Source organism: Panulirus ornatus, chromosome 3 (genome assembly GCF_036320965.1).
Source record: "Panulirus ornatus isolate Po-2019 chromosome 3, ASM3632096v1, whole genome shotgun sequence".
Taxonomy (NCBI): Eukaryota; Metazoa; Arthropoda; class Malacostraca; order Decapoda; family Palinuridae; genus Panulirus; species Panulirus ornatus.
The window spans coordinates 20,844,782-20,870,531 of record NC_092226.1 but is presented as its reverse complement, the minus strand read 5'-3'; the positions used below and the strand labels follow the sequence as shown (position 1 = coordinate 20,870,531).

The 25,750-nt window shown below is 40.1% G+C and overlaps 1 protein-coding gene and 1 pseudogene across 3 annotated transcripts in view; one reads left to right on the top strand and one right to left on the bottom strand.

The window, feature by feature from the left end:
• Positions 1-25,750, bottom strand: part of LOC139761188 (formin-binding protein 1-like) — a 118,286-nt gene that overhangs the window by 85,379 nt on the left and 7,157 nt on the right. For all 3 annotated transcript variants that reach the window (XM_071685210.1, XM_071685219.1, XM_071685229.1), the window contains exons 2-3: positions 16,007-16,111; positions 3,563-3,715 (exon numbers count right to left, since the gene is read on the bottom strand). In XM_071685210.1, coding sequence (XP_071541311.1) covers positions 3,563-3,646 — 84 coding nt within the window. In that variant the 5' untranslated portion in view covers positions 3,647-3,715; positions 16,007-16,111. The remainder of the gene's footprint in view (positions 1-3,562; positions 3,716-16,006; positions 16,112-25,750) is intronic.
• On the top strand, positions 11,061-12,565 carry LOC139761197 (phospholysine phosphohistidine inorganic pyrophosphate phosphatase pseudogene; annotated as a pseudogene).

Sequence of the window (25,750 nt, the reverse complement as noted above, 5' to 3'; positions counted from 1 at the left end):
AATGTGTGGTGTGAGGTGGTTTGATCGAGTAAGTAACGTAAGGGTAAGAGAGATGTGTGGAAATAAAAAGAGCGTGGTTGAGAGAGCAGAAGAGGGTGTTCTGAAATGATTTGGGCACATGGAGAGAATGAGTGAGGAAAGATTGACCAAGAGGATATATGTGTCGGAGGTGGAGGGAACGAGGAGAAGTGGGAGACCAAATTGAAGGTGGAAAGATGGAGTGAAAAAGATTTTGTGTGATCGGGGCCTGAACATGCAGGAGGGTGAAAGGAGGGAAAGGAATAGAGTGAATTGGATCGATGTGGTATACCGGGGTTGACGTGCTGTCAGTGGATTGAATCAGGGCATGTGAAGCGTCTGGGGTAAACCATGGAAAGCTGTGTAGGTATGTATATTTGCGTGTGTGGACGTATGTATATACATGTGTATGGGGGTGGGTTGGGCCATTTCATTCGTCTATTTCCTTGCGCTACCTCGCAAACGCAGGAGACAGGCAAAAAAAAAAAAAAAAAAAAACACCCACATACACATGTATATACATACACGTCCACACACGCAAATATACATACTATACATCTCAATGTATACATATATATACACGCACAGACATATACATATATACACATGTATATAATTCATACTGTCTGCCTTTATTCATTCCCATCGCCACCTCGCCACACATGGAATAACAACCCCCTCCCCCCTCATGTGTGCGAGGTAGCTCTAGGAAAAGACAACAAAGGCCACATTCATTCACACTCAGTCTCTAGCTGTCATGTAATAATGGACCAAAACCACAGCTCCCTTTCCACATCCAGGCCCCACAGAACTTTCCATGGTTTCCCCAGACGCTTCACATGCCCTGGTTCAATCCATTGACAGCACGTCGACCCTGGTATACCACATCGTTCCAATTCATTCTATTCCTTGCACGCCTTTCACCCTCCTGCATGTTTAGGCCCCGATCACTCAAAATCTTTTTCACTCCATCTTTCCGCCTCCAATTTGGTCTCCCACTTCTCCTCGTTCCCTCCACCTCCGACACATATATCCTCTTGGTCAATCTTTCCTCACTCATTCTCTCAATGTGACCAAACCATTTCAAAACACCCTCTTCTGCTCTCTCAACCACACTCATTTTATCACCACACATCTCTCTTACCCTATTATTGCTTACTCAATCAAACCACCTCACACCACATATTGTCCTCAAACATCTCATTTCCAGTAAATCCTCCCTCCTGCGCACAACTCTATCCATAGCCCACGCCTCGCAACCATACAACATTGTTGGAACCACTATTCCTTCAAACATACCCATTTTTGCTTTCCGAGATAATGTTCTCTACTTCCACACATTCTTCAAGGCTCCCAAAATTTTCGCCCCCTCCCCCACCCTATGATTCACTTCCGCTTCCATGGTTCCATCTGCTGCCAAATCCACTCCCAGATATCTGAAACACTTTACTTCCTCCAATTTTTCTCCATTCAAACTTACATCCCAATTGACTTGACCCTCAACCCTACTGTACCTAATAACCTTACTCTTATTCACATTTACTCTCAACTTTACAGCGGGAGGCTGGAAATCCTCCAATCTTTTTTTTTTAATTTTCCAAAAGAAGGAACAGAGAAGGGGGCCAGTTGAGGATATTCCCTCAGAGGCCCAGTCCTCTGTTCTTAATGCTACCTTGCTAACGTGGGAAATGGCGAATAGTTTGGAAAAAAAAAAAAAAATTATATATATATAATGCCGGCAAGGCAGCAGGTTTGGATGGTATTGCAGTGGAATTTATTAAAAAAGGGGGTGACTGTATTATTGACTGGTTGGTAAGGTTATTTAATGTATGTATGACTCATGGTGAGGTGCCTGAGGATTGGCGGAATGCGTGCATAGTGCCATTGTGCAAAGGCAAAGGGGATAAGAGTGAGTGCTCAAATTACAGAGGTATAAGTTTGTTGAGTATTCCTGGTAAATTATATGGGAGGGTATTGACTGAGAGGGTGAAGGCATGTACAGAGCATCAGATTGGGGAAGAGCAGTGTGGTTTCAGAAGTGGTAGAGGATGTGTGGATAAGGTGTTTGCTTTGAAGAATGTATGTGAGAAATACTTAGAAAAGCAAATGGATTTGTATGTAGCATTTATGGATCTGGAGAAGGCATATGATAGAGTTGACAGAGATGCTCTGTGGAAGGTATTAAGAATATATGGTGTGGGAGGCAAGTTGTTAGAGGCAGTGAAAAGTTTTTATCGAGGATGTAAGGCATGTGTACGTGTAGGAAGAGAGGAAAGTGATTGGTTCTCAGTGAATGTAGGTTTGCGGCAGGGGTGTGTGATGTCTCCATGGTTGTTTAATTTGTTTATGGATGGGGTTGTTAGGGAGGTGAATGCAAGAGTTTTGGAAAGAGGGGCAAGTATGAAGTCTGTTGGGGATGAGAGAGCTTAGGAAGTGAGTCAGTTGTTGTTCGCTGATGATACAGCGCTGGTGGCTGATTCATGTGAGAAACTGCAGAAGCTGGTGACTGAGTTTGGTAAAGTGTGTGAAAGAAGAAAGTTAAGAGTAAATGTGAATAAGAGCAAGGTAATTAGGTACAGTAGGGTTGAGGGTCAAGTCAATTGGGAGGTAAGTTTGAATGGAGAAAAATTGGAGGAAGTAAAGTGTTTTAGACATCTGGGAGTGGATCTGGCAGCGGATGGAACCATGGAAGCGGAAGTGGATCATAGGGTGGGGGAGGGGGCGAAAATCCTGGGAGCCTTGAAAAATGTGTGGAAGTCGAGAACATTATCTCGGAAAGCAAAAATGGGTATGTTTGAAGGAATAGTGGTTCCAACAATGATACATTGTATGGTTGCGAGGCGTGGGCTATGGATAGAGTTGTGCGCAGGAGGATGGATGTGCTGGAAATGAGATGTTTGAGGACAATGTGTGGTGTGAGGTGGTTTGATCGAGTAAGTAATGTAAGGGTAAGAGAGATGTGTGGAAATAAAAAGAGCGTGGTTGAGAGAGCAGAAGAGGGTGTTTTGAAATGATTTGGGCACATGGAGAGAATGAGTGAGGAAAGATTGACCAAGAGGATATATGTGTCGGAGGTGGAGGGAACGAGGAGAAGTGGGAGACCAAATTGGAGGTGGAAAGATGGAGTGAAAAAGATTTTATGTGATGGGGGCCTGAACATGCAGGAGGGTGAAAGGAGGGCAACGAATCGAGTGAATTGGATCGATGTGGTATACCGGGGTTGACGTGCTGTCAGTGGATTGAATCAGGGCATGTGAAGCGTCTGGAGTAAACCATGGAAAGTTGTGTAGGTATGTATATTTGCGTGTGTGGACGTATGTATATACATGTGTATGGGGGTGGGTTGGGCCATTTCTTTCGTGTTTCCTTGCGCTACCTCGCAAATGCGGGAGACAGCGGAAAAAAAAAAAAAAATATATATATCCTTAACTAAGGATAATGTGAAACTTTTGTCTGTATCTTCCATACCTAACTGATCTTTTCACTACCTTCCTCATACGGAAAACAGTGTCTTTAAATGAAACAAAGAAAAACTTTTACTTGCCTGCAACTGATTAGTTTTCTGTAATTGATTTGCATATTCATTCTTGCTGTCCTCACACTGTTGACTTTTGATACTGGCATTCATACGTTGTTTTTCTACTTCAGCACGGGATAAGTGCAAGTCAGCATCTGCCTTTAAGTAGTTGTCTTGTGCCTAAAAGAAAAAGCAATGTATATAACTGAGACAAAAAATAGTCTTAACTGCTTGAACAGCACTGCCTTAAGAATTAGAAAAAAAATTCTTTCCCATGTGTAAAATTCCTTAGAGTACATTGAACCTGGAACATGATCCAAATAATACAAGTACAGAAAAAAAAAGGCACGACTGCCTGACACAAAACCACCCCAACCAAAACACCCTACATCTGCCACTCTATCCTAAAACACATTTAACAAAATACACACTCCATCTCCTCACTTCACAACTACCTCTTACCACTACCCCTTTTGCACCCCTCATGATATTCCAGTTTGTTCTCAAGTTTCTTTCACACTATTTAACTCCTTCCAAAACATCTTATCCTCCCTAAACATTACTGATACTCACACACCCCCAACTCTCATTTGCCCTTTTTTCAACCCTTCCCTGCACCTTCCTCTTGACCTCCTGCCGCTTTCTTATATACATCTCCCAATCATTTGCACTCCTTCCCTATAAGTACCACCCTAATGCCTATCTTTTCTCTCTCGCTTGAAATGTTACTTCCTCATCCCAACAATCGCTACCCTTTCTAATTAGCCCACCTCCCACCTTTTGCCTGTCACACACATTTCTAGCACACACTATCACTGCTTCCCCAAATACCTCCAACAGCTCACCAATTCCCCTTGCTTCATCTACTCTCACATTTTACTATTCAGCACTCAATCTCTCCTAATATTTTCTAACAAGTCTCTTTTCCAAGCTCACTACTCTCACCACCCTTTTCTCACTGACTTTTTTTACATCTTTTCCGTAAACTTCTACAAATCATCACCCTTGCCTCCAGAAGATAGTGATCAGACATCCTGGCAGCTGCCCCTCTCTGTAAATTTACACCCTAAAGCCTCTCTTTTATGCACCCATCAATCACTCTGTAACCCAATAATGCCCAATGACTATCTGTCCTAATCACATACATATACTTGGACAAGTCCCTCATTTTCATATTTCTTCCCAATTTAAAGGGTACAAACTGTGATTTCTTGTGTTTTCTTATGTTAATGTATGAGAATAGTAGCTTTGGGATCCACTTTTTATGTACATATAAACTTTTATCAATGAATCCTATCAAAACAAGACTATAACAAAGTCAGCAAAAAATAATATTCAATATACTCTGTCGCTGTCTCCCGCATTAGCAAGGTAGCGCAAGGAAACAGATGAAAGAATAGCCCAACCCACCCACATACACATGCATATACAAACACGTCCACACACACACATATACATACCTATACATCACAACGTATACATATATATACACACACAGACATATACATATATACACATGTACATAATTCATACTGTCTGCCCTTATTCATTCCCATTGCCACCCCGCCACACATGAAATAACCACCCCCTCCCCCTGCATAAGCGAGAGGCAGAGCTAGGAAAAAGACAACAAAGGCCACATTCGTTCAAACTCAGTCTCTAACTGTCATGTATAATGCACCGAAACCACAGCTCCCTTTCTACACCCAGGCCCCACAGAACTTTCCATGGTTTACCCCAGACGCTTCACATGCCCTGATTCAATCCATTGACAGCACGTCGACCCGATATACCACATTGTTCCAATTCACTCTATTCCTTGCACGCCTCTCACCCTCCTGCATGTTCAGGGACCGATCACTCAAAATCTTTTTCACTCCATCTTCCACCTTCAATTTGGTCTACCACTTCTCCTCGTTCCCTCCACCTCTGACACATGTATCCTCTTGGTCAATCTTTCCTCACTCATTCTCTCCATGTGACCAAACCATTTCAAAACACCCTCTTCTGCTCTCTCAACCACACTCTTTTTATTACCACACATCTCTCTTACCCTTTCATTACTTACTCGATCAAACCACCTCACACCTCAAACATCTCACTTCCAGCACATCCACCCTCCTCCACGCAACTCTATCTATAGCCCACGCCTCGCAACCATACAACATTGTTGGAACCACTATTCCTTCAAACATACCCATTTTTTCTTTCCAAGATAACGTTCTCGACTTCCACACATTCTTCAACACTCCCAGAACTTTCGCCCCCTCCCCCACCCTCTGATTCACTTCCGCTTCCATTGTTCCATCCCCTGCCAAATCCACTCCCAGATATCTAAAACATTTCACTTCCTCCAGTTTTTCTCCATTCAAACTTACCTCCCAGTTGACTTGTCCCTACACCCTACTGTACCTAATAACCTTGCTCTTATTCACATTTACTCTCAGCTTTCTTCTTTCACACACTTTACCAAACTCAGTCACCAGCTTACACAGTTTCTCACATGAATCAGCCACCAGCACTGTATCATCAGCGAACAACTGACTCACTTCCCAAGCTCTCTCATCCACAACAGACTGCATACTTCCCCCTCTTTCCGAAACTCTTCCATTTACCTCCCTAACAACCCCATCCATAAACAAATTAAACAACCATGAAGACATCACACACCCCTGCCACAAACCAACATTCACTGAGAACCAATCCCTTTCCTCTCTTCCTACATGTACACATGTATTACATCCTCGATAAAAATTTCACTGCTTCTAACAACATGCCTCCCACACCATATATTCTTAATACCTTCCACAGAGCATCTCTATCAACTCTATCATATGCCTTCTCCAGATCTAAAAATGCTACATACAAATCCATTTGCTTTTCTAAGTATTTTCTTCAAAGCAAACACCTGATCCACACATCCTCTACCACTTCTGAAACCACACTGCTCTTCCCCAATCTGATACTCTGTACATGCCTTCACCCTCTCAATCAATACCCTCCCATATAATTAACCAGGAATACTTAAACTTATGCCTCTGTAATTTGAGCACTCACCTTTATCCCCTTTGCCTTTGTACAATGGCACTATGCAAGCATTCCTCCGATCCTCAGGCACCTAACCATGAGTCATACATACATTAAATAGCCTTACCAACAAGTCAACAATACAGTCACCCCCTTTTTTAATAGATTCCACTGCAATACCATCCAAACCCGCTGCCTTGCCAGCTTTCATCTTCCGCAAAGCTTTTAATACCTCTTCTCTGTTTACCAAATCATTGTCCCTAACCCTCTCACTTTGCACACCAACTCGACCAAAACACCCTAGATCTGCCACTGTATCATCTAACATATTCAACAAACCTTCAAAATACTCACGCTATCTCCTTCTCACATCACCACTACTTGTTATCACCTCCCTATTAGCCCCCTTCACTGATGTTCCCATTTGTTCCCTTGTCTTACGCACTTTATTTACCTCCTTCCAAAACATCTTTTTATTCTCCCTAAAATTTAATGATACTCTCTCACTCCAACTCTCATTTGCCCTCTTTTTCACCTCTTGCACCTTTCTCTTGACCTCCTGCCTCTTTCTTTTATACATCTCCCACTCATTTGCACTATTTCCCTGCAAAAATCATCCAAATGCCTCTCTCTTCTCTTTCACTAACAATCTTACTTCTTCATCCCACCACTAACTACCCTTTCTAGTCTGCCCATCTCCCACGCTTCTCATGCCACAAGCATCTTTTGCGCAAGCCATCACTGCTTCTCTAAATACATCCCATTCCTCCCTCACTCCCCTTACATCCTCTATTCTCACCTTTTTCTATTCAGTACTCAGTCTCTCCTGGTACTTCCTCACACAAGTCTCTTTCCCAAGCTCACTTACTCTCACCACTCTCTTCACCCCAACATTCTCTCTTATTTTCTGAAAACCTCTACAAATCTTCATCTTCGCCTCCACAAGAAAATGATCAGACATCCCTCCAGTTGCATCTCTCAGCACATTAACATCCAAAAGTCTCTTTCGCACGCCTATCGATTAACACATAATCCAATAATGCTCTCTGGCCATCTCTCCTACTTACATACGTATACTTATGTATATCTCTCTTTTTAAACCAAGTATTCCCAATCACCAGTTCTTTTTCAGTACATAAATCTACAAGCTCTTCACCATTTCCATTTACAACACTGAACACCCCATGCACACCAATTATTCCCTCAACTGCCACATTACTCACCTTTGCATTCAAATCACCCATCACTATAACCCGGTCTCATGCATCAAAACTACTAACACACTCACTCAGCTGCTCCCAAAACACTTGCCTCTCATTATCTTTCTTAGTCCCCAGATGCATCTGCACCAATAATCACTCATCTCTCTCCATCCACTCTCAGTTTTACCCATATGAGTCTTGCTTACTTTCTTACACTCTATCACATACTCCCACCATTCCTGTTTCAGGAGTAGTGCTACTCCTTCCCTTGCTCTCGTCCTCTCACTAACCCCTGACTTTACTCCCAAGACATTCCCAAATCACTCTTTCATTTACCCTTGAGCTTCATTTCACTCAGAGCCAAAACATCCAGGTTCCTTTCCTCAAACATACTACCTATCTCTCCTCTTTTCTCATCTTGGTTACATCCACACACATTTAGACAACCCAATCTTAGCCTTCGAGGAGGATGAGCACTCCCTGCGCAACTCCTTCTTCTGTTTCCCTTTTTAGAAAGTTAAAATACAAGGAGGGTAGGGTTTCTAGCCCCCCCGCTCCTGTCCCCTTTAGTCGCCTTCTACGACACGTGAGGAATGCGTGGGAAGTATTCTTTCTCCCCTATCCCCAGGGATATAATAATTAATATATATCAGATTATTTCAATCAATTAACACTCTTGCCCTAAACTGCAATGTTGGTTTACTTTCCCTCCTCTACAGGTATTACTTTGGTTTTTGTTCCTGAGAACTGGCTGCTTGTGCACCCCTACCATTTCGTAGACCATCCAATATTCATTAAGCATCTACATCCCATGATTGCTGTGTGGCAATCAGCAACATTTTAAAAGACAGATTTTTCACTTTCTCCAAAATTTGTGGACACTTTCCGGTCTTTTCTTCTTCCTTTTCATTATTCTCTCTATATTTCAGTAAAGGCCCGGTCTTGATATGGATTTTTGTCTGAGTGGAAAAAAATCTCTCTCTGGCAGTGGAAAATTTTCAAAAATTAAAAAATTAAAAGAATCCCTTTAATCTTCTTACCACATGCTGCCGAAACATATGCCAGTGAAAAACAAAATAAAAATCAAGAGGATTGAAGGCTAATCAGCAAAGTATAACTGTAATACTATTGGAGACCTTGTGGATCAATGAAATCTGTTTATACTAAAAGTTCATCATTATTCAGAGGGTATTTTCATGAATTTGTTTTGCAATCATTCCTATAAAGAAATGCCTTATTTCCCAGTCTCTATGAACTATGGAGATTTTTCAAGAAAAGTGAAAAGCTATATTTCTCGGTGAAATGAAATAACATCTCATCAAAATAAAACCAAGAAACAAGTGATACTGGCATCAACTTACCCAGGAAGGAATAACAAATTTAAATTTCACATGCAATGTGAACATAGCAAAGTGGGTTTTGATTATATAATCTTCAGCAAATATGTGAAGAGCTTCATGAGTTTACATATACAACCCAATCATTGAAACAATATCAGCCTCTTGCCAGTTTTGCACAGCTCACAGTTTCACATACTTGCTGGTATTGGAGCCTCAACTATGTATTGGAGTAATAATGTGATCTTATTAACTTACGTCATCCAAACAACAGTTGGGCTAAAACTAAATCTGCAGTTCATGAAAATGACAAAGATGAGAGAAGTGAATTGATAGGTTAAAAGTAAATGGTGACTCTTAACTGTTTTAGTATCTAACTTAGGCATTCTTGGAGTTAATTTTTTTCAGCACATTTCATGTCATTAAACAGTTCAAACCTTATCTTTGTTCATGTCTAATGATGTTTTCCATTGTAACCACATTCTCTTAAGTCCTGGAATGCATCCCTATACCTCCTACATTATATCTACCTTTAAAAAAACTTCTGAAAAAGAAATGGTGTCAAAGAACTCACCTCCTCCAATACTAGAGATATATGTGTAACTCTTTCATTCATTCTTTGTTCAGTTTGATGGGATTTCACTACTTTTCCATCAGGAATTCTTTACTTCATCAACAAGCTCCTTTACTCTTGCCTCTCCCCTTCTTAATCTTTTTCCATGCTCCTCTTCTACTCTACCAACATTTGGTATCTTCTGTTTTGCACCCCTTTTTTTTCCTGTTTGATCTTAACTCACTCATTTTTCTGTTTGTAACAGTTATCACCTACTAAAAATGCACTCCAATTAATGTTTAAAATCTTTTCAATGACCTCTCTCCAGCCTGATTTGTTATCCTCACATTGACATCTGTTCATTTCTATATCATATGCCGTAATGATTTCTATAATACTGTGATTTGATAGACTTCTACATCTGGAAACATTGCATGTTACTTGTAAAGAGTAAATCTATCATATTGTTCCCTCCAGTCAGTCTGAGGTTCACCTGCAAGAGGCTGAATGATTCACAAAGATTAATTAGTCTTTGGAAGTGTTCTCTTTCATCTACTCTTTCCTGAAACTCAACAAAATGGAAAAAGTCACCAGCCATAGCCAATCTACTTATGACTACAGTTTCTCTATTCCATTCAATATTTCTTCAAACTTCTGCTTACATTTCTTGGAATTCATTTAGCTTGGTTCTGGTAGTCTGTACGATACTAGGTTTACTGTATTGTGTTTATTGTTGCAATGTTTGCTATAATCAACTCACATCTATTGTGACTTGTCTTCATTAACTACTCTCCTTTTACCTTCTTACAGGCACATAATGCATCACCATCCGGTTTGAGTTTGGTTCTATCTGCTCTATATATTACAGATAGTTCCAAGTTCGCTTCACCTTTCACTCTTTTGTTTAGGCAAGTTTCTGGCATGCTGATTATGTCTGTGATGTCATTCTTAGTGCACTCAATGATGTAGTTCACCTTGATTCTAGAGTTGTCACTCACTAGACTTTACATACCTATGTTTACCTTCCAATAATTCAGCATTCCTTTATTTGTCCTTACCTGATTTTTGGTCAATGTGTCTTCATTTACTCCACTTAATTTCTTGTGTGAAGCAAGTTCATTTCAATTTCAAGGGACTGTAATGATCTATATCTCATTCATGTTGTGTGCTGTCACTTCTGTTCTATTACCATTTCTCCATAGAAGTTCCTCAACTGGTTCTCTAAGAAAAAATCCCACATAACTGGTGGGTATCTGCAGTTGTCATAATCAGGCACTTTTCTTATTCCCTTTCTATCTTATTCTTCTATTTTGATTAGTCATTTTTCATATTCTTGCTAATATTGGTTCAAATCTTAATTCTATTTTCTTTTATGTTCAACGCTATTTTGTAATTTCTATATGGCCTCGAGTTCATCATCACAAGGAAGATAGAACCACTCCATCAGTGACCATGAGCAGCTGGCTGAGTAAACCCATAAAGGGGGTACTTCTGGATATTACAGGTGTTCTCTATGAGGCTGGGGAGGGTGCTGGTACTGTAATACCAGGCAGTGTTGAAGCTTTAGATAGGCTGAAGGAAGCAGGAATTCCAGTACGACTTGTGACTAATGAAACTTGTTCAACTCGGAAAGTGCTAGTTGAGAAACTTCACCATCATAACTTCAGTATATGTGAAACAGATATCTTCAGTCCAGTACCAGCAGTTATCTCAGTTTTGAAAGAGCAAGGGCTGATCCCACATCTTTTGGTTCATCCTGAAATTGAGTGTGAGTTTAGTGAAGTGCTGACAGGTCACCCAACTTGTGTAGTGATAGGGGATGCAGATGAAGTATTCTCATTTTCTAATATGAACAAGGCTTTCAAACTACTGATGAGTTTGGAAAAGCCAAGACTTTTTGCCTTGGGATATGGAAAATATTACAAGCTCAAAGGCGAGTTGCAACTTGACGTTGGAGCTTTTGCTAGTGCTTTAGAGTTTGCCTGTGATATCAAAAGTGAAGTAGTGGGTAAGCCTTCACCCCAGTTTTTTGCTGCTGCTTTATCTGACATGGGCGTTTCAGCAGCAGAGGCTGTAATGGTTGGGGATGATATAGTGTCTGATGTTGGTGGAGCACAGAAGTGTGGGATGCGAGGTGTGCTGGTGCGGACTGGAAAGTACATTCCGGCATGTGAAAACCACCCTACTGTGAAACCCCATTTTATTGCCAACAATCTTTCAGAAGCTGTTGACTTAATCATTCAGGCTTATAAGAAAGGTTAATTGTTTATTGTGATTGCCTAATTGTGGAGCATGGGGAAGGAGTTGTACACTTTAAAGGCTCCATCTCTTAATGTAAACTCACTCTTCTGTTCTACAATTTTTTAAAAAGCCATTATAGTTTCCTCATTTGTTCTGTTCATTTGCATCTTTAAGCATGGAAGTCCTATATCACTGAACTCTCCTTGCTAATTCTGAAGAACTTCTTACAATCAACTTTGTCAAATTAATTGTGGCAATTGAAAGTTGTTATTGTGGCTCACATCTTTCTTCTCTGTTACAATATAGTCTAAAATCATGGTTCCTATCCTCTCCCAGTAATTCATCTCTTGTATATGTGTCAGGTACAAACTTTCTTGCCCTCCATTAGACCTTCTCAATTTAATGTACTTGTTTCCTTATGTGTGGTGCCCTGGGGATAGGGGAGAAAGAATACTTCCCATGTATTCCCTGCGTGTCGTAGAAGGCGACTAAAAGGGGAGGGAGCGGGGGGCTGGAAATCCTCCCCTCTCGTTTTTTTTTGATTTTCCAAAAGAAGGAACAGAGAACGAGGCCAGGTGAGGATATTCCCTCAGAGGCCCAGTCCTCTGTTCTTAACGCTACCTTGCTAACGCGGGAAATGGCGAATAGTATGAAAGAAAGAAAGAAAGATATTCATATTTTGGCCTTTCTTGGTTTCAATTTTTTGTGATATCTCCACTTATTTCCTTTTTCTACATCCGTTTTCTAAGCCATTTTATTCCAGCATTTCCTTCTTTGGTTTTCATCAAATGATCTCCATCTTTTCAAATTTCCTATGCACCTATCTCCATCCTTGTTGGTCAACATTTTCCTCTCTTGCACTTCCATAGTTCTCAATTTTGAAGTTTGCATTTTCCTTAGTTCTCCTGTTGTAGGACGTTTAAGTCTACATTTCTCCTTTCCTTTTGCAATCATGATCACTCATATAACAAAACCACATATCTGTTTGGAACAGGCTTTATGGGTGCATGAACTACCTTCCATCACCCTATTTGTGTATGTTCATCATAATTGTAGCAAATCTCTTAGTGAGCATATTCACACTCTTCCTTATCAGGTCACCCTCTGGCATCAAAAGTTCAAAACAATAATACTCTTATACATATTTTGGGATGATAATGCTCACTCTCATCAAAGTATCTGCATTTACCCTTACATCCTGTTTGCATGAATCACTATCTTTCATGTTGTTTGCTGGTGCCACTTCATACCATTAACTTTTTGGTTTCCAGTCATCTTTTCACTTTATTTCTGTGCCTTTATTTCTCATCCTTATTAGCTTCATCTGGCGTTTTACTTTGCCTATCACTTGGCTCAACATTTTCTCAATATTTCTCTTGTTCACATTCATTTGCTTTACTCTCTGAATTCTTTTTATCACTTACCTTTTCAATTTAATGTCATCCTTTTCATATACAATATCATTTTCTCCATCACTGCCTAAAATGTAAACTCTATCTTTTTCCCTTAAGGTGCATCAAGTAGAGTGCAACAAATATCTGCTGACTTCATATATTTATTCAAACTGGCAGTGAAGTTTTTTGTCCACATTCTACAAACTTTGTTCCTGGTATCATGACTATCTACTAAACAGTGCATTTCAGAATTCTTACATTTACAAGGAAAACATTTTCATTTTTTATATAAACAATGTTTGTATTTTTGATATTTTGCTACGTGCATAAATGCCTTTTGAATCCCTATTAATTTCCTAAAATGTTCTGCAATAATAATTTTCCTTATCATCTCTTCAATATCGAAATTTCTAACATATTTGTTACATTTTGTTAGTCTGGTTACTTCTTTATCTTTACTAGAAATTACTAATGCATTAATCAGTAACTATGACTAACACTTGCAAGTCTGTTTTAGGTCCATTCTTTCCATGATCATCTTTCTATGTCATTTACAATCTTAACACAAACTGAAATATCTTTTTTTTATTGTTTATGCCAATTTTGCTTCCTTATTATTTCCTTAATGTACTTACCTGGCAATCTACACCTCTGATATCTGTTCCCTTTGGGAACTCTCAAGGAGGGTGGCCACAGCAAAAGAGTCTCGGCTTAACCCTGTCCTTACATACCTCCCTTGCATACACAATTCCACGCATTTTCCTCCATTTCTCCCCCTCCAGTATTCTTTCCTTAAATAATTCTCTCTTCTTGGGGGTACCATGTACCTTCATGGCATCATGTACCAACACTGCAACATGTGCTATCATGGTAAAGTGCACCACATCCCTTGCATACACCATTACATGCATTCTTCCCCCATTTCTCCCCCTCCAGTACTCTTTCCTTAAATAATTATCTTTTTATGAGGGTACCATGTACCTTCATGGCATCATGTACCACCACTGCACTATGTGATATCGTGTTATAGTGCACCACATCCTTCCTTATAGGATCGTTGATTTACATCAGCTACAGAACAGTCGGGAGACATGACAGTTTCTGATATATTAACTGTTAAATCATTTTCAGGTAATCTGTCCTCTTGGGGGTTATATGAACCTATTCTTCTACATCTACTGGTTTCTAACAGTATAACTACAAGAATGTTTTAACCACATTACGTGGGATACAGGAACACGGAAAGTACACAAAGAATTTGACACAATTTTGCCACAGGTACACCAAGTATTTGAAGTTCATCATATGAAAATCTAAAGTTACAAGGAACAAGCTATGCGACTTAAAGGTTGTCAAGTGTTATGTATGCAATGGAGAAATTATACTTGTTGACTGAATGCCAGATGCCCATGAGTGGGTAAGGAAAAAGGAAATGACAGCAACCTTTGCCAAAGGAATGAAACTTGATAGCCACTGGTGCTGGGTGATTGCATAGCCATTACCAATACTTCCTATACTCAGGTGGGTAGTACTAGTAATACCTTCTTAGTCAATGGCTGCCTATCTGAGAGAGGAAAAAGTTCAATCTGATGAATGGTACAGGAAATGGAAACAATTTAGCATGTTAATCCTTCAACACAGTACTTAGTGTCCCTATGTGTTTCAATATATACACCATATCCAAAGTTGGATATCAGCATATTCCATATATCGTCTGTATACCTGACACAAAATCTACTGAAATATCAATTGGGATATGTGAATCACACAAAACTGCTACCAACGAAGTTCATTCATAACCTTTGTAAATCTACCTATATCTCAGATGCCTGTTCCCACCTGCAACTCTCCCAAGGGGGTGGCCATGGTAAAAGAGTCTGTTTAACTAGTGAACTCCAGTGCTGCTTCTTAGTCTTTAGTGTTTCAACCTTAAAAGGCCACTGGCAGAGTGCAACTTCAGCACAATGTCTGCAGAGGCTCTTGCCTAATGTTTCTACTGACTACTACTTGATGCTCCTGCTTCATGTTGCTACCTAAAACCTCTACCTAATGTTTCAATTTAATGCCTCTGCTGAACTGTTCCTACCTACTGCTTCTATCTATTGTTCCTACCATTTTGCCAAAAGGCAGGGCTAGTGCATAGTGCTCACTGCAGGAAAATCTAGAGTTATAAAGAATGAGCTACATGAGTTATGAGTGTGAAGTGTTATGTATGACAAGGAGAGAATGTATGTTTGTGGACACAATGTCAGTAGTCCATGTGTAGGTAAGGCAGAAAGAAAACACAGCTACCTGGGTCAGAGGAGTGCAACTTGACAACCACTGAAGTGCTGGCTCCCTACGCAGCTGTCACTAACCTTCCCGATACCCAGGCGGGCAGTATAGGTAATATACCTCCCTGGTTGTTGGCAGCCTACCAACTACTATCTACAACCTACAAAAGACCACGTATATAATAAATGGATGTGTAATTATTCATACTTTTGCACCTAAAAATCATCACTAAAAAAGATTATCTACAAGAAGATTTTCAATTTGTAAACATATCCTAGTAACTACCGTAAACATATAATGTTAGACCACCATTTTCCAAACCTGTCAAATATTAGAAATCATACTATCATTAAAAAGATGTATCCCATGCATCTCCTTACCTTTACCACCTCAAAAGAATCACTTAATGATTATGAATCATATTATTACCAAGAATCTCTTACCTTCTCCGCCTCTCTAAAAGCTTTTTCATAGTTTTTCTTTGCTTTTTCCAGCTGCTGTAGCGAGTGACTAAGCTGCTGCTGTACTCGACCACCATCTACTAGGTGCTGATGTTGATATGAAAATCAAAAAATATCTTGATTATAATTCTGGGGTCATAATAGCTGATTAAAAGCACATTATAATGGAGCAAAAACAACTTATGTATACAGTACATACTGTGCAACATTCAAAACTGTCTTAGTCTAATATCTATAATAATGTTTTTCTTGCCAAAATTTAGTTCACAGAATATCTTTATATCATTATCAAATTTCTTCCCATGTTACTGAAAGAATCAAGTATAAACTGGCATGTACCTTCTTGTGGGAACTGAATTTACAGGACTATGATCGCTAACCTCACACAATACCTTTTGCTGGCCTAGAAGGTTGAAAATTTAATTCCTACATAAGATGCATACCTGTATGCACTTGATCCACTGACATGGAAATAGGAATAGAGTTAATGATCACAGACTGATACCATTAGGCTTTACCTTGGCTGATACTGCTGAAGTTGGGGCCCTTTTTCTTTCCCTCTTTAACAACCAGGATCATATAATTAAACTCCTAATATGTGTTCCCAATCATCATGACCCCTCTTCCAACACAGTCAACCTAAGTTATACCTGTGAACCCTCCACTATACATACACTACATCTAACCCTTCTGAGCTTACTGACCTAAATGACCACAATTTTACATTTATCACCTTCAACTTGGAACATTCCCACCGGTTATCTCCCTCATGAAATGCCAATTCTGTCTCTTTCGGAGAGCTCAGTGTTTTGGGAGCAGCTGAGTGAGTGTGCTAGTAGTTTTGATGCACGAGACCGGGTTATAGTGATGGGCGATTTGAATGCAAAGGTGAGTAATGTAACAGTTGAGGGAATAATTGGTGTACATGGGGTGTTCAGTGTTGTAAATGGAAATGGTGAAGAGCTTGACGATTTGTGTGCTGAAAAAGGACTGGTGATTGGGAATACCTGGTTAAAAAGAGAGATATACATAAGTATACATATGTAAGTAGGAGAGATGGCCAGAGAGCGTTATTGGATTACGTGTTAACTGATAGGCACATGAAAGAGAGACTTTTGGATGTTAATGTGCTGAGAGGTGCAAGTGGAGGGATATCTGATCATTATCTTGTGGAGGCGAAGGTGAAGATTTGTAGAGGCTTTCTGAAAAGAAGAGAGAATGTTGGGGTGAAGAGAGTGGTGAGAGTAAGTGAGCTTGGGAAGGAGACTTATGTGAGGAAGCACCAGAAGAGAATGAGTAAAGAATGGAAAAAGGTGAGAACAGATGACGTAAGAGGAGTGGGGGAGGAATGGGATGTATTTAGGGAATCAGTGATGGCTTGCACAAAAGATGCTTGTGGCACGAGAAGCGTGGGAGGTGGGCAGATTAGAAAGGGTAGTGAGTGTTGGGATGAAGAAGTAAGATTATTAGTGAAAGAGAAGAGAGAGGCATTTGGATGATTTTTGCAGGGAAATAGTGCAAATGAGTGGGAGATGTATAAAAGAAAGAGGCAGGAGGTCAAGAGAAAGGTGCAGGAGGTCAAAAAGGGGGCAAATGAGAGTTGGAGTGAGAGAGTATCAATAAATTTTAGAGAGAATAAAAAGATGTTTTGGAAGGAGGTAAATAAAGTGCGTAAGACAAGGGAACAAATGGGAACTTCAGTGAAGGGGAGCTAATGGGGAGGTGATAACAAGTAGTGGTGATGTGAGGAGATAGCGTGAGTATTTTGAAGGTTTGTTGAATGTGTGTGATGATAGAGTGGCAGATATAGGGTGTTTTGGTCGAGGTGGTGTGCAAGGTGAGAGGGTTAGGGAGAATGATTTGGTAAACAGAGAAGAGGTAGTAAAAGCTTTGTGGAAGATGAAAGCTGGCAAGGCAGCGGGTTTGAATGGTATTGCAGTGGAATTCATTAAAAAAGGGGGTGACTGTATTGTTGACTGGTTGGTAAGGTTATTTAATGTTTGTATGACTCATGGTGAGGTGCCTGAGGATTGGTGGAATGCTTGCATAGTGCCATTGTACAAAGGCAAAGGGGATAAGAGTGAGTGCTCAAATTACAGAGGTATAAGTCTGTTGAGTATTCCTGGGAGATTATATGGGAGGGTATTGATTGAGAGGGTGAAGGCATGTACAGAGCATCAGATTGGGGAAGAGCAGTGTGGTTTCAGAAGTGGAAGAGGTTGTGTAGATCAGGTGTTTGCTTTGAAGAATGTATGTGAGAAATACTTAGAAAAGCAAATGGATTTGTATGTAGCATTTATGGATCTGGAGAAGGCATATGATAGAGTTGATAGAGATGCTCTGTGGAAGGTATTAAGAATATATGGTGTGGGAGGCAAGTTGTTAGAAACAGTGAAAAGTTTTTATCAAGGATGTAAGGCATGTGTACGTGTAGGAAGAGAGGAAAGTGACTGGTTTTCAGTGAATGTTGGTTTGCGGCAGGGGTGCGTGATGTCTCCATGGTTGTTTAATTTGTTTATGGATGGGGTTGTTAGGGAGGTGAATGCAAGAGTTTTGGAAAGACAGAGCTTGGGAAGTGAGTCAGTTGTTGTTCGCTGATGATACAGCGCTGGTGGCTGATTCGGGGTGAGAAACTGCAGAAGCTGGTGACTGAGTTTGGTAAAGTGTGTGAAAGAAGAACGCTGAGAGTAAATGTGAATAAGAGCAAGGTTATTACGTACAGTAAGGTTGAGGGACAAATCAATTGAGAGGTAAGTCTGCATGGAGAAAAACTGGAGGAAGTGAAGTGTTTTAGATATCTGGGAGTGGATTTGGCAGCGGATGGAACCATGGAAGTGGAAGTCAATCAGCGGGTGGGGGAGGGGGCGAAAGTTCTGGGAGCGTTGAAAAATCTGTGGAAGTCGAGGACATTATCTTGGAAAGCAAAAATAGGTATGTTTGAAGGAAAAGTGGTTCCAACAATGTTATATGGCTGCGGGGCATGGGCTATAGACAGAGTTGCGTGGAGGAGGGTGGATGTGCTGGAAATGAGATGTTTGAGTACAATATGTGGTGTGAGGTGGTTTGATCGAGTAAGTAATGAAAGGGTAAGAGAGATGTGTGGTAATAAAAAGAGTGTGGTTGAGACAGCAGAAGAGGGTGTTTTGAAGTGGTTTGGTCACATGGAGAGAATGAGTGAGGAAAAATTGGTAAAGAGGATATATGTGTCAGAGGTGCAGGGAACGAGGAGAAGTGGGAGACCAAATTGAAGGTGGAAAGATGGAGTGAAAAAGATTCTGAGTGATCAGGGCCTGAACATGCAGGAGGATGAAAGACATGCAAGGAATAGAGTGAATTGGAACAATGTGATATACTGGGGTCGACGTGCTGTCAATGGATTGAACCAGGGCATGTGAAGCGTCTGGGGGAAACCTTGGAAAGTTCTGTGGGGCCTGGATGTGGAAAGGGAGCTGTGATTTCGGTGCATTATACATGACAGCTAGAGACTGAGTGTGTATGAATGTGGTCTTTGTTGTCTTTTCCTTGTGACAAAGTATAATAAATAAATAAATAAAAATATAGATGGATCATGGTGAGGTGCTTAAGGATTGCCAGAATGCACATGTAGTGCAACTGTATAAAGTAAAGGGGTTAAGGATAAGAGTTCAAATTACAAAGGTATAAATTCATGAAGTATACCTGGTAATGGTACTGATTGTGAGGGTGAAGGCATGTACAGAGCATCAGACAGGGAGGATCAGGGTGGTTTCAGAAGTTGATGAGGATTTTTTTTAAATGTGTAGATCACATGTTTGCTTTAAAGAATGTGTGAGAGAAACATTTAGAAAAACACATGGATTCCAGTCAATGTTCCTTAGGACATTACATATGTGCAGTTTGGAATTTATTGATGATGAATATGAGAAGATATATTTCATTGGATCCAAGTTAAAGTATCCTAAACCTTTCATTGGTAAATTTCTGAAATTGGCAAAGAAATAATTTCATAGAGTTAAACCCACACCTTCCCTTGACACAAAAAATCTTTTAATTCCCCCTTTTAGTGATAATCATATAATACTTCCAAGGTTGCTTAAATCCTTTAATACAAATGTAGCCTTCAGCAGCAACGATACTATAAAGAACATTTTAATCAAAAACTCGCCAGTAAATTCTGTGGGTTGTGTTTACACAATACCTTGTAAAAATTGTAATACATTTCATGTTGGGCAGACTGGTAAGGATCTTTATGTTAGACTTAAGCAACACAAATATAGTATGAAAACATGACAAGAATCAAATGCTTTATTCAATAATGTCAAAAAATTATGACCATCGTACTGACTGCAGTAACGCTAACTCACTTACTAACTGTAACTCCAATACCATGAGAATACCATAGAATCTTCTATTATTAAATACAAAAAGAATTGTAACATTAATATAAGTGAAGGTCAATCCAATTGGATAGCTTTATTGTAAGCAAAATTTTTAAACAGTTCCCTTTCTTGTCCACATAATAATAAAAATTTGGACAGGCATGTTGCCAGACCAGAACACACCAACACAAACACCACCATCCACTAACACTTGTTTACCAATGGTGTCTTAGCTATGTTTCTTCCTTGTATATCAAATGACTGTTCTACATCTTTGATCTAATTCTTGTATCTCCCCTGATGTGAAAGTGCATTTATCATGTTTCACTTTCCTGTGTTTTTTAGCATATATGATATCATGCACACCACTGTGTCCTCTTGCAAAGAGGATGTATGTGTCAGAGGTCGAGGGAAGCAGAAGAAGTGGGAGACCAAACTGGAGGTGGAAGGATGGAGTGAAAAGGACTTTGAGTAATCGGGGCCTGAACACATAGGAGGGTGAAAGGTGTGCAAGGAACAGAGTGATTTGGAACAGTGTGGTATACCAGGGTCAAGATGCTGTCAACAGATTGACCAGGGCATGTGAAGCATCTGGGGTAAACCATGGAAAGTTTTATGGGGCCAGGATGTGGAAAGGGAGCTGTGGATTCGGTGCATTACACATGACAGCTAGAGACTGAGTGTGAATGAATGTGGCCTTCTGTCCTCTCCTAGCGCTACCTCACGGGGGGAGGGGGATGCTATTTCATGTGTGGCAGGGTGGCGTTGGAAATAAATAAAGGCAGCAAGTATGAATTATGCACATGTGTATATATGTATATGTCTTTGTATGTATATATAAGTTAAAATGTATAGGTAGGTATATGTGCATGTGTGGATATGTATGTATATACATGTGTATGTGGGTGGGTTGGGCCATTCTTTCATCTGTTTCCTTGCGCTAACTTGTTAACATGGGAGACAGCGACAAAGTATAATAAAAAAAAAATATATATACATATATCACTGATGAGACAGCCTTAATTAGGGCATTCATTGTCCATGCCTGCTCACCTAACAAAAAAAGTTAAACATGGTTACACCATAAATGAAAAGTTACCTTTGGCAAGGATGTATCATTGGGAGGAGTCTTGCAGAAGAACTTTTCATTCTAAAGGAGTCTACATTTCCCACTGCTCAAAGTAGTGCAGCCTTGGGCTGCAGGAACTTTTGAAAGGTACTGGGTAACACAAGGACACTTTCACAGAAACTGTCCTGGTACAATTATATGGACATGACAGTGAATGGAACCATGGAAGTGGAAGCAAGTCATAGAATAGGTGAGGGGAAAAAGGTTCTTGGGGCACTAAGTAATATTCGGAAATACTGGTCATTATCTGAGAGGGCTTAATGGGTATGTTTGAAGGTATAGCAGTCCCAACAATGTTGTGTGGATGGAAGGCATGGGCTCTATCACTGGGAGTTCAGTCTTGTTTAAGAACTTCTCATTCTTTGGTAGTCCATCATTTACCAGTAACTGGAAGAAGCTCAGCTTTAGAGATGCAGGAGCTCCTAGAAAGATTCAAGGGTAATACCAGGACCTATAACTCCCTTCAACTCCTGTAGTTCCATTTGCTATGATGTCCACTCCCTGATGTGTAAAACAATTTACGTCATTCAAATTTTCCCCATTCAAAGTTACACCTGTCTCTCTCCAGACAAACCAAGTAACCTTGCTCTAATTCACAATTATTCTCAACTTTCACATACGCTACCTAACTCAGAAATCAATTTTTGCAATTTCTTGTTTAAATTTGCCATAAGTAAAAAGTCAACAGTAAACAATGAATGACTCACCTCTCAAGCATCCCCATCCCATGCCAACCACTCCGAAACCCTTACATTAATTTCTATCACCACACCATTTATAAACAGAATAAACAGCCACAATGACATCAATCATCCCTGCTACAGACCCATCTTCACCTTGAATGGTATACTAGCCTCTCTACTTACTCACATTGTATACACTCCTTATTCTCTTTTCATTATAAAAACTACTCATCAATTCTCATAGATCTCTTTCCACACCATATATTCTTTACATCTTCCACAGAGTATCATGATCAACCATATCATATGCTTTCTCCTGGTTCATAAATGGAACATTCGAATCCTCCTGTTTCTCTATGTATTTCTCACACATTGTTCAAAGCAAACATCTGACCGACACATTTCTATCACTTCTGAAATCACATTGTTCCTCCACAGTCTGAAGCTCTGTGCATGTCACCACCATCTCAATTACTAATCCCATGCAACTCAATGGGAACACTGGAAAAAATTCTTATACCTCTGTAATTCGTTCGTTCATCTTTATACACCTTGCCAGGCATTAGGCCAATCCTAATGCACCTCACCATTATTCATACATACTTTGAGAATGCTAATTAATCAATGAAGAACAAAGTCACCCCATTTCTTAAGAAATTCAACTGCAATACCATGAACTCCAACTGCACTGCAACATTTCATCCTATGCAAGATTTTCACCCCCATTTCTCTTTTCATTAAAGCACCTGCCATGACTTCCTCATTTCACATACCTACCTGAACTAAACACCTCACATCTGCCACCTCATCATCAAGTATATTCAACAATCCTTCAAAGTATTCACTCCATCTCCTCTTCACATCTGCCAACAAATACTTACCCAATAGGTCCCTTCACTAAAGTTCCAATTTGTTCTCTTGTTTTTCTGACAGTATTTACCTTCCTTCCAAAACATCCCTTTATTCACCCTGAAGTTTGCTGATACTCACTTACTCCAGCTTTCATTTGCTCCCAGTTCAAACTCCTACACCTTCATCTTGCTTTCCTGCTGCTTTCTTATGTACAGCTCCCAATCACTTGCACTCCTTCCTTGTAACACTTCTCTTTTCTTTTCACCGTCAACTTTGGACATTAGGAGAATGAGAGAAGAGGGATTGACAGAGACATTATATCAACAAGTTGGAGGGGGACAAGGAGAAAGGGGAGGCCGAACTGGAGATGGAGGGATGGAGAGAAAAAGGTTTTGAGAGCTCGGGCCCTGAACATGCAGGGTGGGTGTAAGGTGTACTAAGCATAGAGTGAACTGGAGGGATGATGTATAATGGAGACAATGTGCAGTTGATAGACTGAACCAGGGTATCAAAAGCTACTTGAGGAAAACACAGAAAGGTCTATGGAGCCAAGATGTGGAAAAGGGCCCATGGTTTTGGTGCATTTCACACAACAAATATAGACTGGATGTGGCCAGATGAGGCCATTTCTTTAAGTGTTTCTGGTGCTATCTTGTTTGTGTAAGAAACTACAAGCATGAATATATATATATATATATATATATATATATATATATATATATATATATATATATATATATATATATATATATATATATTTTTTTTTTCTTTTTCAAACTATTCGCCATTTCCCGCATTAGTGAGGTAGCGTTAAGAACAGAGGACTGGGCCTTTGAGGGAATACCCTCACCTGGCCCAATTCTCTGTTCCTTCTTTTGGAAAATTAAAAAAAAAATGAGAGGGGAGGATTTCCAGCCCCCCGCTCCCTCCCCTTTTAGTCGCCTTCTACGACACGCAGGGAATACGTGGGAAGTATTCTTTCTTCCCTATCCCCAGGGATAATATATATATATATATATATATATATATTTTTTTTTTCTTTTTCAAACTATTCGCCATTTCCCGCATTAGCGAGGTAGCGTTAAGAACAGAGGACTGGGCCTTTGAGGGAATACCCTCACCTGGCCCAATTCTCTGTTCCTTCTTTTGGAAAAAAAAAAAAAAAAAAAAAAAAAAAAAACGAGAGGGGAGGATTTCCAGACCCCCGCTCCCTCCCCTTTTAGTCGCCTTCTACGACACGCAGGGAATACGTGGGAAGTATTCTTAATCCCCTATCCCAAGGGATAATATATATATATATATATATATATATATATATATATATATATATATATATATTTTCCCTGGGGATAGGGGAGAAAGAATACTTCCCACGTATTCCCTGCGTGTCGTAGAAGGCGACTAAAAGGGAAGGGAGCGGGGGGCTGGAAATCCTCCCCTCTCTTTTTTTTTTTTTTTTTTTTTCCCAAAAGAAGGAACAGAGAAGGGGGCCAGGTGAAGATATTCCCTCAAAGGCCCAGTCCTCTGTTCTTAACGCTACCTCGCTATCGCGGGAAATGGCGAAAAGTATGAAAAAAAAAAAAATATATATATATATATATATATATATATATATATATATATATATATATATATATATATATATATATATATATATATATATTATTTATTATTCATTATACTTTGTCACTGTCTCCCGCGTTTGCGAGGTAGCGCAAGGAAACAGACGAAAGAAATGGCCCAACCCCCCCCCATACACATGTATATACATACGTCCACACACGCAAATATACATACCTACACAGCTTTCCATGGTTTACCCCAGACGCTTCACATGCCCCGATTCAATCCACTGACAGCACGTCAACCCCGGTATACCACATCGCTCCAATTCACTCTATTCCTTGCCCTCCTTTCACCCTCCTGCATGTTCAGGCCCCGATCACACAAAATCTTTTTCACTCCATCTTTCCACCTCCAATTTGGTCTCCCTCTTCTCCTCGTTCCCTCCACCTCCGACACATATATCCTCTTGGTCAATCTTTCCTCACTCATTCTCTCCATGTGCCCAAACCATTTCAAAACACCCTCTTCTGCTCTCTCAACCACGCTCTTTTTATTTCCACACATCTCTCTTACCCTTACGTTACTTTACTCGATCAAACCACCTCACACCACACATTGTCCTCAAACATCTCATTTCCAGCACATCCATCCTCCTGCGCACAACTCTATCCATAGCCCACGCCTCGCAACCATACAACATTGTTGGAACCACTATTCCTTCAAACATACCCATTTTTGCTTTCCGAGATAATGTTCTCGACTTCCACACATTCTTCAAGGCTCCCAGAATTTTCGCCCCCTCCCCCACCCTATGATCCACTTCCGCTTCCATGGTTCCATCCGCTGCCAGATCCACTCCCAGATATCTAAAACACTTCACTTCCTCCAGTTTTTCTCCATTCAAACTCACCTCCCAATTGACTTGACCCTCAACCCTACTGTACCTAATAACCTTGCTCTTATTCACATTTACTCTTAACTTTCTTCTTTCACACACTTTACCAAACTCAGTCACCAGCTTCTGCAGTTTCTCACATGAATCAGCCACCAGCGCTGTATCATCAGCTAACAACAACTGACTCACTTCCCAAGCTCTCTCATCCCCAACAGACTTCATACTTGCCCCTCTTTCCAAAAC